Raw genomic sequence first — 13,710 nt, 5'->3', positions numbered from 1 at the left:
CCCTAATAGAACAGTACTATCCTTGTCCGTAATGCGGACAATAATAGAACGTTCTATTTTTTTGCGTAACGGAAATACGGAAACGGAATGCACCTGGAGTAACTTCTGTTTTTTTTGCGGACTCATTGAAGTGAATGGTTCCGCATACGGTCCACAAAAAAAAAAACGGAACGGACATGGAAAGAAAATACGTTTGTGTGCATGAGCCCTTAATTGTACAGGTTGTTACAGGTGTGGGGGTACCTGAATGTATTGAGAATTGGTGAGGGGGTGGGGTTCTCTGGGACCCATATTGACCACTAGAATGAAGTGGGCCCCCTGGCCTTTAGTCTGTTCAGATCTCCTACGTGGACTGTCTGACATATATCTGACACTTCAGGTGATCCAGAAACAAGGGCCACAATGGATCATGTAGCTTTTGGGATTGAAAGCCATTAGGATCATGTCCCAGTGGGACTATGGCTCCTTAGCAGCAGTCCTTGAATGCTATCAATGGACAGTTACCTTTGGGACATCCATTGATCACTTGTGGAGGTGGTGACCTGAGCAGTGCACTGTAATGGGGGCGCTGGGGAGAGTGCTATGGCTGGCTAGCATGTGGGCATTGCTATTAGCTCCCTTATGGCTGGAGAAACTGTGGCTGTGTCATGGTGGCACTGCTGGTGTTGGCTCTGTTATGGGGCACAGTAGCAGTGAGTGCCCAGCACTGCATTCAGCATCTCCCTAAGTCCAGCCATAACTAACAGGTCGCAGCCCTGCCAGCCTCCTGCAGCACGCGTGCATGTGGTGATTGTGAACACTCCCATCCTCGGCTGGCAGCGCTCCTTGCCCCCCTGCTGCTGGGAGTGTCTGGGGGAGGACTGTACGTGGGGAGATCCTGCTTCCCGCCATTCAGCTTCGGGAGGGGGACTGTGCGGCGGCCAGTGAGGAGCCGCCACCTACCTGCAGAGCTCAGCAGCAGCCATGGCGGCAGAGGGGGCGCCGCTGGTGAGCGCAGTCACCGTCTACTCCCTGGCAGCCTGCGCTGCCCAGCTGGCACTGGGGTATGCGTTAGCGCAGCGTCTGGGGAAGAGGTGCTCCGGCACTGACAGATGGGTGCTGGTCTGGCTTTTCTACGATGCCATTGTGCACTTCACTCTGGTGAGTAGTTATATATAGCGACAGATGTGAGAGATAATACATTATTATAAAGGCTGTCCATGGTTACAGAGGTTCTAGTATCTAGTTCTTTCCGTGCCCGTTCCGTTTTTTTTTTTGTGGACCGTATGTGGAACCATTCATTTCAATTGGTCCACAAAAACGGAAGTTACTCCGTGTGCATTCCATTTCCGTATTTCCGTTCCGCAAAAAAATATTACATGTCCTATTATTGTCCACATTACGGACAAGGATAGTACTGTTCTATCAGGGGCCAGCTGTTCGGTTCCGCTAAATACGGAATGCACACGGACGTCATCCGTATTTTTTGCGGATCCGTTTTTTGCAGACCTCAAAATACATACGGTCGTGGGCATGACCCCTTAATGAATGAATCTTGGACGGAAAACAGAAGAGGGGTGGATGCTGCGTGTGAGCCTGAGGACAGCCCATCAGTATTGTAAAGCCGGGTCACCCTTTAGGCTTCCCGCACCGGGGTGCAGCGTGTCTTACAGAAATTCTGCAGATTTTTGTTTGTTTCCGTACCAAAAACCGCATGTGTTACCGATTGATTTGACGCAGTTTTGCTGCAGATCTCATCCTTGCTTTGAAAAGGATGAAATCCACACAAAGAATTGACATAGTATGGATGTCTAAATCCATAACTCCCAACTTTTGAAAAATACAAAGAGGGATAATATGTCGCCCAAAAAAAACCCCATGACATGACGGTTACACTTTAAGTACCGCATATCACGGTTCACCGATATCCCCCCTTGAGGCAGCACGCTGCATAAGTCATACAGCTTTTATTGCACAAATGGCAATTTTTTCACCTTGTGTATTTGAACTCTCACAATCTGTCAGCGACCACTTTGGTGGGTCCATCACAGTAGACCAGGGCTGTTGAGTCGGTAAGGCTACTTTCACACTCGCGTTTTTGGGCGGATGCGTCATAGATCTGCAAAAACGGATCCGTTACAATAATAATTACAACCGCATGCATTTGTCATGAAAGGATCCGTTTGTATTATCTGTAACATAGTCAAGACGGATCCGTCATGAACTCCATTGAAAGTCAATGGGAGACTGATCCGTTTTCTATTGTGTCAGAGAAAACGGATCCATCCCCATTGACTTACATTGTGTGCCAGGACATATCCGTTTGGCTCAGTTTCGTCAGATGGACACCAAAACGCTGCAGGCAGTGTATTGCTGTCCACCTCCAAAGCGGAATGGAGATGGATCGGAGGCAAACTGATGCATTCTGAGCGGATCCTTTTCCATTCAGAATGCATTAGGGCAAAACGGATCCGTTTTGGACGCTTGTGAGAGCCCTGAACGGATCTCACAAACGGAAAGCCAAAACGCCAGTGTGAAAGTAGCCTAAGGCCTCTTTCACACGAGCGTGTCCGGATTTCTGTGTTTTTCACATAGAAGTGAATGGGGCCGCGTGAAAATCGCAAGCAAGTGCGGATGCGGTGCAATTTTCACGCATGGTTGCTACGTGACGATCGGGCTGGGAACCCGATCTGTATTATTTTCCCTTATAACATGGTTATAAGGGGAAATAATAGCATTCTGAATACAGAATGCAAAGTAAAATAGTGATGGAGGGGTTAAAAAAAAATAATAATTAACTCACTGAGTCCACTTGATCGCGTAGTTGCAGATCTCTGTCTTCTTCTGTAATGTTGAGCTGCTGGCTAAGGACCTGTGGTGACGTCACATCACATGATCCAATCACATGGTCCCTCACCATGGTGATGAACCATGTGATTGGACCATGTGATGAGCTCAGTGACACAGTCATCAAAGGTCCTATTCCTGGGCACAGCAAAGAAGACAGAAGAGATGCCGGCTGCGCGATCAAGTGGATTAAGGTGAGTTAAAAAAAAAAAAAAATTAACCCCTCCAGCCCTATTTTACTTAGCATTCTGTATTCAGAATGCTATTATTTTCCCTTATAACCATGTTAGAAGGGAAAATAAAACAATCTGCAGAACACCTAACCCAAAACCCGAACTTCTGTGAAGAAGTTCGGGTTTGGGTACCAAACATGCCGATTTTTCTCACGCGCATTACAATGTTTTGCACTCGCGCGGAAAAATCAGGATGTCTTCCCTTCCGCCAGCATTCCGTTTTGTGAACGGACACAAGACCGCTGCAAGCTGCAGTTTTGTGTCTGGTCAAAAAAAAGGATTCGTCACTGAAAACATTGTAAGTCAATGGTGATGGATCTTCTTCTTTTTTTTTTTTTTTTTTTAGGAGCTTAAAATACGGATCCGTTTTTTTCTGTTTTGATTTCACACAACCACATCGTAACGGAACGGACGCTTCCTGATGTGCAAAATCAAAACAGATCCGTTTAATCCCGGTATTGAAATCCTCTGTGGGCCTTGTCGGTAAAAGCCTTCTGGTGGTGGACTGGACAGGTCGCTGCTTGCGTTGCACACAAGCCTCTCAGATTTTTGTGTGGCCCTACTGTATGTGTGACATCAGAAGCCGGTTATGAATGTCGCCAGTAGCTGTGGATTGTAAGACACTGTACCACACTAATCAGCATATCCCTTGTCTGTGCTTCCAGGAGGGGCCCTTCGTATACCTTTCCCTAGTGGGGACAGTTGCCACGTCCGAGGGGGCACTGGCTTCTCTGTGTAAGTATTTCTCTGGGTACTATATGGCGGCACATTTATTAGACCGTCTGCACCTGTGGGAGGACGCTGGGAATGATGTGTACTGCACACTGGGTGGTGTCGGATGGTTACGGCCAGCGCTCACAAATCACATTGCCTTCTACCTAGTTCCTAACTGTATGTCCATCATGGCGCCTTTACATACAGTAGGTGTTTCTGACATTGTGTTTTTAGCACGACAGCGTCGCGCTGATACTCGGCGACATGGTGCCGAGATCTCGCACTCACTGGGATAGTGACAGCACATCCCAGCAAGCGCGTCATAGAAGCGACGGGAGATCCGACTTGGATTCCCGCCAATTCTACACGTGTGCAGCGTTTGTTATGAATCCTGAGGGGGAAGTCCCCGCCGGATTTTAAATAAAAATCCGGCCTGGGTCCCGCCCTCAGGAGCATACTGGGCCCTTAGGTCTGTTATGGGTTGTAAGGAGAGCCCCCCCTACGCCGAAAAAAACGACGTAGGGGGTCCCCCTACAATCCATACCAGACCCGTATCCAAAGCACGCTACCCGGCCAGCCAGGAAGGGAGTGGGGACGAGCGAGCGCCCCCCCCCCCTCCTGAGCCGTACCAGGCTGCATGCCCTCAACATGGGGGGTTGGGTGCTCTGGGGCAGGGGGCGCACTGCGGCCCCCCCACCTCAGAGCACCCTGTCCCCATGTTGATGAGGACAGGGCCCCTTCCCGACAACCCTGGCCGTTGGTTGTCGGGGTATGCGGGCGGGAGGCTTATCGGAATCTGGGAGCCCCCTTTAATAAGGGGGCCCCCAGATACCGGCCCCCCACCCTAAGTGAATGAGTATGGGGTACATCGTACCCCTACCCATTCACCTGCAAGAAAAGTGGTAAAAACACAAATAAACCACACAGTGTATTAAAATATTTTATTTTTCTGCTCCGGAGGCCGCCCCCTGTCTTCTTTATTAGCTCTTTTACCAGGGGGGGGCTCTTCTTCTTCCGATATCCCGACGGGTCTTCTCCGCTATCCGGGGGGTCTTCTCAACTCTCCGGGGTTCTCCTTCTGTCTTCTCCTTCTGTCTTGTTGTCTCCTTCTGTCTTCTGTCTCCGGGGTTCTCCTTCTGTCTTCTCCGCTATCCGGGGGGGTCTTCTCAACTCTCCGGGGTTCTCCTTCTGTCTTGTTGTCTCCTTCTGTCTTCTCCTTCTGTCTTGTTGTCTCCTTCTGTCTTCGGGGTTCTCCTTCTGTTTTCGCCTCTCTCTGTTGTTGACTCGGCGCACCCCGGTTCTTCGTCTCGCGAGACTCGGCGCACCCCGATTCTTCGTCTCGCGAGACGAAGAATCGGGGTGCGCCGAGTCTCGCGAGACGAAGAACCGGGGTGCGCCGAGTCAACAACAGAGAGAGGCGAAAACAGAAGGAGAACCCCGAAGACAGAAGGAGACAACAAGACAGAAGGAGAAGACAGAAGGAGACAACAAGACAGAAGGAGAACCCCGGAGAGTTGAGAAGACCCCCCCGGATAGCGGAGAAGACAGAAGGAGAACCCCGGAGACAGAAGACAGAAGGAGACAACAAGACAGAAGGAGAAGACAGAAGGAGAACCCCGGAGAGTTGAGAAGACCCCCCCGGATAGCGGAGAAGACAGAAGGAGAACCCCGGAGACAGAAGACAGAAGGAGACAACAAGACAGAAGGAGAAGACAGAAGGAGAACCCCGGAGAGTTGAGAAGACCCCCCCGGATAGCGGAGAAGACCCGTCGGGATATCGGAAGAAGAAGAGCCCCCCCCCTGGTAAAAGAGCTAATAAAGAAGACAGGGGGCGGCCTCCGGAGCAGAAAAATAAAATATTTTAATACACTGTGTGGTTTATTTGTGTTTTTACCACTTTTCTTGCAGGTGAATGGGTAGGGGTACGATGTACCCCATACTCATTCACTTAGGGTGGGGGGCCGGTATCTGGGGGCCCCCTTATTAAATAGGGCTCCCAGATTCCGATAAGCCTCCCGCCCGCATACCCCGACAACCAACGGCCAGGGTTGTCGGGAAGGGGCCCTGTCCTCATCAACATGGGGACAGGGTGCTCTGAGGTGGGGGGGCCGCAGTGCGCCCCCTGCCCCAGAGCACCCAACCCCCCATGTTGAGGGCATGCAGCCTGGTACGGCTCAGGAGGGGGGGGGGGCGCTCGCTCGTCCCCACTCCCTTCCTGGCTGGCCGGGTAGCGTGCTTTGGATACGGGTCTGGTATGGATTGTAGGGGGACCCCCTACGCCGTTTTTTTCGGTGTAGGGGGGGGCTCTCCTTACAACCCATAACAGACCTAAGGGCCCGGTATGCTCCTGAGGGCGGGACCCAGGCCGGATTTTTATTTAAAATCCGGCGGGGACTTCCCCCTCAGGATTCATAACAAACGCCGCACACGTGTAGAATTGGCGGGAATCCAAGTCGGATCTCCCGTCGCTTCTATGACGGCTCTGTCTCCATCGCGGCAAGCCAGCTCGGCGCTGGCTCCCGCGATGGGGCTCGTATGTGCTCAATCTCGCCGAGAAATACAGCGAGATTGACACAAAATCGTGTTCACCTACTGTATCTATGACCCCAGTCACTGTACTACCAGTGAAACCAGTACATTTAGCCTCATGACCATAAGACTGCTTACACCAAGACCTTTGGTAGACACAACGTACAAACAGCATGGCTTCAACAAGAGTGACGGTGTACTTGACCTTGGATGGTGAGAATTCATGTTGTAGTGGCACGTCACCGGCAGACGTCCCATTGCCGTCAGCTAACTGCAAATTTGGACTTCATAAATGATGTGACATAGCTTGACTATGAAATCTTCAGTCTCATGACAGTACCACGACTATACCATAGGTGTTCTGCAGTCCTTGCCAGCCCGGAGATGGTGATGCCTGGGCCTCGCCCTCACCAGTCGCCAAAAATTGATCTCCCTATTTCTTTCCTTTTGAGGCTAAACCCATTAGGACATTTACAGGAATCTAATTCACTAGCAAGGCCCCCCTCATGGAGTAACACTGCTCTATCACTGATTACTGGTATATGATCCTATACTGGGATGCAACCAGGGAACCAATCCTGCGGTGGAATTCGTTGCAAATGTCCAGCAAAATCCACATGCCTAATATGCAGATCTCACCCCATACTTCACCCCTGACATGCTGGGGATTAAAAAATCTGCACTGCAGCCCAATTTCCACAAGGTAAATCTCTGCAGCGTGGAGATGAGATGTGTTGAAATCTCATCAACATGGCGGCCGTGGATTTCCCCACTGCAAATACTCTACATGTGCAGGTAGCCTTAGAATATATCACCATGTTGTGCCGACCTTATAGGAGGTGGCGCTGGAGTGGACGCAGTATACTAATCTGTGTGTATAGAGGCACCCAGGTATGTCCACTGACAGTGATTTCCATCAGTGATTGTGAGCCAAAACCAGGTGCGGCTGTAAACACAGAACAGGAGCAGATCTTTCCCTTGGGCCTCATGTCTGTGGAGGCTCCAATCCTGGTTTTGGCTCCCAATCACTGATGGAAATCACTGACGTGTGAATGAGGCCTTATGAGGACTTGTTTTTCGCTTGACAAGTTGCAGTTTTTAATGGCACCATTTTGAGGTATGCATAACATACTAAGGGTCCATTCACACGTCCATATGGGTTTTGCGGATCCACAAAACACGGACAAAAGCAATGTGTGTTCCGCATTTTGATAAAACGTTAACATATTTTTACAATTTACTAGTCCCACAAGAGGCTTTGACAAGTGATCTTCTAATAATTTTTATAATACACTGTACTGTTTATGCGGTACAGTGTATTATACTTTCAGTACTATACTGACAGGCACTATCAGGCTGCTCCTCAGGCACAGCCTGATAGGACATACACTGCATATAGGCCCCCGTCTACCATGCTAAGACATCGGCATCCTGCGATCTCAGGGGTACTGACGCCTAACAGAGGGAGCGCCCTCTAAACCGCTTAGATGCAGTGGCATTTAAGGGGTAATCATCCTGGATCGGTGCTTCTCCCCAATATTATTATTTTTTAAATTAAAACAGGAGCCCGGGTCTCGTGACTCCTGCTCTGCGCTGCGGGGGAGATGTAGTTTAAAGAGGACCTTTCACTGTTGTTTTTTTGTTAAACTAAGTACCTTTAAGTGGGGTATGCTCTGCTTTTTTCCAAACGCCCCTCAACTGCCCTGCCGTGCCCCCGTTCTGTTTTCGTGCCCTGTATGCTAATAGATGGCATCGGTACAGGGAGCAGGAGTCGCTAGCTTTTCTCAGGGGGCGTCTCCTTCTCTCTGGCTGTGGCGCGGACCACGTCGGGGAGAAAAAACAGCTCACCTTCTACCTGGCACCACAGCCAGGGAGAAGGAGGCGCCCCCATAATAATAACTTGTTCTAGACAAACGCACATTATCGCCTTCACTCAATGGGCCAGATTTATCATTACTCTGACAGCTCACTCCACTTTCACATATGGCTTAAGTCAGTTTTAGCCAAGTCAGATTTATGATCGGCCCTTTAAGACTGTAATAAATGTGGTTTGACGGTAGCAGTTTATCCGTCAGTAAGCAGCTTTACAAAAGTCGCACGTTTTTATGAAAAAGTCGCACGTTTTTATGAAAAAGTCGCATGTTCTATTAAAAAGTCTCATAAGATAAGCATGGTCCTCACTGGAGTGAAATTGGGACTTTTTTGCGACTTTTTTGCGACTTTTTTAAATAGTCCCAATAGTAAATCTGTCTAGAGATTCATTTACATAAGAAAACACGCCCACTTTCAGAAAACTGGCGAGCATAGTGCAGAGCAGAAAAAAGTCGCAAATTTGTGCGCAGTTTTAGCGTTTGGGACTTTTTTGAGACTTTTTCACTCCATTATTCTGACCTGAGCTAATGATAAATCTGGCCCACAATGTGTATGGCTGACGAAGTGACCAGATGACTTAGCTTTGTAGTCTCTATCCGGAGCCACTTCACACCTGTACACAGTATTCTTGATCACAGTCTCCTGTATTAGCCATCATCTGTTTTCTCTTGTTATGTGATGTTGTTCTTGCTTGACAGGGAAGGAATATGGGAAAGCAGATGAGCGCTGGCTTCATTCGGACCCCACAATTGTATCTCTGGAGATCCTCACAGTTGTTGTAGATGGGCTGTTGGCTGTGCTGTTGGCATATGCCATCATAAAGGATAAGTACTACAGGTGAGAGCCATCTAGCGGCATACATTAAGTGTGCATAGATTTGTATTATTCATTGGGGCAGATTTACAAATCCAGTACATGGTATAAATGTAGACAGGCTGTCTAGACCTGCACCATCACGGGTTCAGCCTGGATGATAAATTTGGTGCCAGGCTAGACATTTTAGTCTAACTTTATACCCCTCCGCCCTCAGTGGTTGGCTTAGGCCCCTTTCACACGGGCGAGATTTCCGCGCGGGTGCAATGCGTGAGGTGAACGCATTGCACCCGCATTGAATCCGGACCCATTCATTTCTATGGGGTTGTGCACATGAGCGGTGATTTTCACACATCATTTGTGCGTTGCATGAAAATCGCAGCATGTTCTATATTCAGCGTTTTTCACACAACGCAGGCCCCATAGAAGTGAATGGGGCTGCGTGAAAATCGCAAGCATCTGCAAGCAAGAGCGGATGCGGTGCGATTTTCTTGCACGGTTGCTAGGAGACGATCGGGATGGAGATCCGATCATTATTATTTTCCCTTATAACATGGTTATAAGGGAAAATAATAGCATTCTTAATACAAAATGCATAGTACAATAGGGCTGGAGGGGTTAAAAAAAATAATTTAACTCACCTTAATCCACTTGCTCGCGCAGCCGGCATCTCTTCTGTCTTCATCTTTGCTGTGCACAGGAAAAGGACCTGTGGTGATGTCACTACGCTCATCACATGGTCCGTCACATGATCCATCACCATGGTAAAAGATAATGTGATGGACCATGTGATGAGCGTAGTGACATCATCAAAGGTCCTATTCCTCAAAGACAGAAGAGAAGCTGGGCTGCGCGAGCAAGTGGATTAAGGGGAGTTAAAAAAAAATTGAATTTTTTTTTTTTTTATCCCCTCCAGCCCTATTGTACTATGCATTCTGTATTAAGAATGCTATTATTTTCCCTTATAACTATGTATTATTTTCCCTTATAACAATCTACACAATACCAAACCCGAACTTCTGTGAAGAAGTTCGGGTTTGGGTACCAAACATGCCGATTTTTCTCACGCGCGTACAAAAAGCATTACAATGTTTTGCACTCGCGCGGAAATATTGCGCATTTTCCCGCAACGCACCCGCATCTTATCCGGGCCAAAAACATGACGCCCGTGTGAAAGAGGCCTTAGGCCTCATGCACACGACTGTTGTTGTGGTCAGCATCCGAGGCGCATTTTTTGCGGCTCGGGTGCAGACCCATTCACTTCAATGGGGCCGCAAAAGATGCGGACAGCACTCCGTGGGCTGTCCGCATCCGTTGCTCCGTTCCGTGGCCCCACAAAAAAAAATAGCATGTCCTATTCTTGTCCGTTTTGCGGACAAGAATAGGCATTTCTACAATGGGCCGCCCGTTCCGTTCCGCAAATTGCGTAAGGCACACGGGCGGCTTCCGTTTTTTGCAGACCGCAAAGAAACGGAACGGACGTGTGCATGAGGCCTTAGTTTGAGACAATTGTGGAGCAATTTTGTATCAAAATTTAGCACCTTTAGCCAGAACCCCTTTTAAGGAAACCATAACCTTTCCAGTAAGCCACACACTTTTTAGAGCTAGGCACAGAGGATTTTCCCCAAACATGATTTTGGTGCAATTTACGACATGCTTTAGGTGCACCCATGTTAGTAAACGTGGACCATTATGTAGAAATGGAATTGTTGCACCATCTAGTGGTGGGAATTGGATAGTACAGATGTACTCATATGTTTAGGCTACTCCCCCAAAGGCGTCACTCCCCTTGTATAAAGAAAATGAGTTCATTATAAAGTTAACGTTAGGAAATTGCTATTGATGCAGCTCCCTACGACCAAGAAAGGTGACCCTGCGCTGTACGGACAAGAATAAGACATGATCTATAATTTTTGCGGGGCCACGGAAGGGAGCAACGGATGGTGTCCGCATCTTTTGCGACCCTAATGAAGTGAATGGGTCCGCACCCGAGCCGCAAAGAATGCGCCTCGGATGCGGAACCAAACCACAGTCGTGTGAATGACCCCCCTACAGTGTGGATGTTAAATCCACAGTATGGCAATGTATACGGTGGATTTCCACTGTGGCTTTCAGTTTCACCCTTTGCAATTCTATAGTGAAGTCTGCAACAAATCGACCACAAAATTCATTGAGTAATCCGCATTCAACTCATGCAGATTTTGTGACAGATTTTTTGGCAACAAAACGTACCCTTAAAGTACACTGAATGTGTAAAGTGGCGTGAATCCTTTTTACTACTTATCTTATTCTTGTTTTTCAGGCATTTCCTTCAAATCACGCTGTGTGTATGTGAGTTGTATGGAGGATGGATGACGTTTTGTCCAGACTGGTTAGTTGGAAGCCCAAGTCTTAACACCTCCAACGTTCTCTATATGTGGGTTTATTTAGTGTTCTTCAATGGCATTTGGGTTGTAGTTCCTGGACTTTTACTGTGGCAGTCCTGGCTGGAGCTTAAAAAAGTTCATGGTGGCAGAAGACCAGCTGGAAAAAAGTCACGATAAGGCTACATCCACACGACCGTATCCGTTTTGCAGTTCTGGGATCAGCAAAATGCAGATACCAGCTGTGTGCAGACCCCATCACCCAAATACCTAGTTTTGTCTGCAAAACAGACAAGAATAGGACATGTTCTAGAATTAGAATTTGCAGAACAGCTGCATGGATGTGGGCAGCACATGGATGACATCTATGTGCTGTCTGCATTTTTTGCAGCCCCATAGAAATGAATGGGTCCGCTTGCGATCCGTAAAAAATGCAGATTGGACACGGACTAAAAACGCAGTTGTGTGAATGTAGGTTAAGAATATGGTTTGAATCATTTTAATTATGGCAGCATTGAAAGATCCTTTGTGACACATTGCTTCCTTTTTTTTTTTAATTGATGTAATTTAATATTTTTTATAAACACTTTCATTTAACACACCTGTTTCCACATGTTTGTGTTCTTTTATGCTTTCCTTAAGTGTTGTTATTTGGGGGGATTTGCCTATTAACAGCTGAAAGATAAGACATCATTTACAAGCAGCTGCTGGTACTTCCTACCGGAATCCTCTGCCGCAAGTATGAAAGTCCCCTAAGATGCACTGCCAAAAACAGTGCATCTGATAAAGTGAAAAGTACAGTACTTTTTTCCAGAGACATTACTCTAGTAATTTTATGACATTCCCCGTACTGGAGTAATATTGTACCTTTTTTGTGATAGTCCTGTTCCCCTGTTCTGATGGAGTGGCAGCTCATGCACGCACACTGCCACGCCATTCATTCTTTATGGGAGCAATCATAAACAGCATCTTAGGGGTTTACAGAGGAATGAGGCTCCCTCTGACCCCATCAGATCCGCATTTTCACAGCCAAGTGTTTCTAAATGCTATTAAAACACCTGTGGAGTCAACGCGCTTGCTACACCACTCAATAAATTCCTTAAGGGTTGTAGTTTCCAAAATGGGGTACCTTTATGGGGGTCAAATGTGACATTACACCCAAAAACCATTCCAGCAAAAACTGCACTACAAGGCCTCATGCACACGACGGTTGTTGTGGTCCGCATATAGCATGTCCCATTCTTGTCCGTTTTGCGGACAAGAATAGGCATTTCTACAATGGTCCTCCCATTCCGTTCCGCAAATTGCAGAAGGCACACGGACGGCTTCCGTTTTTTGCGGATCCGCGGTTTGAGGACCGCAAAAAAACGGAATGGTCGTGTACATGAGGCCTAAAAGCCATATGGTGCTCCTTCCCTTCTGCCATGCCATGTGCCTATAGAGCAGTTTACGACCACATATGGAGTGTTTCTGTATGCCACAGGATCTGGGTAATAAATATTGAGGTTTGTTTTGCTGTGGTGCAGGAAAAATTTATGAAAATGGTAAATCTGCAAAAAAAATGTGAAAAATTTCACCTCCATTTTACATTTCTTGTGGAACACTTAAATGGTTAACAAAGTTTAAAAAATCTGATTTAAGGCCCCTTGCAGACGAGCGTGTGTCACGCTGCGAGTCTGAAGCACAGCTCCCGTCCTGACCTCCCAGCACTGACGGGAGTCACATAGCATTATATTGATTTATGAAGCTATGTAACCCTTACAGTTCTGGAATGTATTAGATGACACTAACAACATTATGTCGGTGTCATCTAATACATTCCAGAACTGTAAGGCCTCTTTCAGACGGGCGTTGCAGGAAAATGTGCGGGTGCGTTGCGGGAACACGCTCGATTTTTCTGCGCAAGTGCAAAACATTGTAATGCGTTTTGCACTCTCGTGAGAAAAATCGCACGTGTTTGGTGTTCTGTAGATTGTACACTGCTCAAAAAAATAAAGGGAACACAAAAATAACACATCCTAGATCTGAGTTAATTAAATATTCTTATGAAATACTTTGTTCTTTACATAGTTGAATGTGCTGACAACAAAATCACACAAAAATTTAAAAATGGAAATCACATTTTTCAACCCATGGAGGTCTGGATTTGGAGTCACTCTCAAAATTAAAGTGGAAAAACACACTACAGGCTGATCCAACTTTGATGTAATGTCCTTAAAACAAGTCAAAATGAGGCTCAGTAGTGTGTGTGGCCTCCACGTGCCTGTATGACCTCCCTACAACGCCTATGCATGCTCCTGATGAGGTGGCGGACGGTCTCCTGAGGGATCACCTCCCAGACCTGGACTAAAGCATCTGCC

The 13,710-nt window shown here is 47.4% G+C and overlaps 1 protein-coding gene across 1 annotated transcript; it reads left to right on the top strand.

The window, feature by feature from the left end:
- The first annotated feature begins 933 nt into the window (after nt 1-933).
- EBPL (EBP like) lies at nt 934-11,951 on the top strand. The gene is made up of 4 exons (XM_040426029.1): nt 934-1,140; nt 3,725-3,794; nt 8,873-9,011; nt 11,290-11,951. Exons 1-4 carry the CDS (start codon nt 964-966, stop codon nt 11,528-11,530), a joined length of 627 nt encoding a protein of 208 aa, XP_040281963.1. The 5' UTR covers nt 934-963; the 3' UTR covers nt 11,531-11,951.
- The last annotated feature ends 1,759 nt before the right edge of the window (nt 11,952-13,710 follow it).

Source organism: Bufo bufo, chromosome 3 (genome assembly GCF_905171765.1).
Source record: "Bufo bufo chromosome 3, aBufBuf1.1, whole genome shotgun sequence".
Lineage (NCBI taxonomy): Eukaryota > Metazoa > Chordata > Amphibia > Anura > Bufonidae > Bufo > Bufo bufo.
The sequence above is the reverse complement of the archived record's forward strand: the minus strand, read 5'-3'. Positions and strand labels throughout refer to the sequence as shown.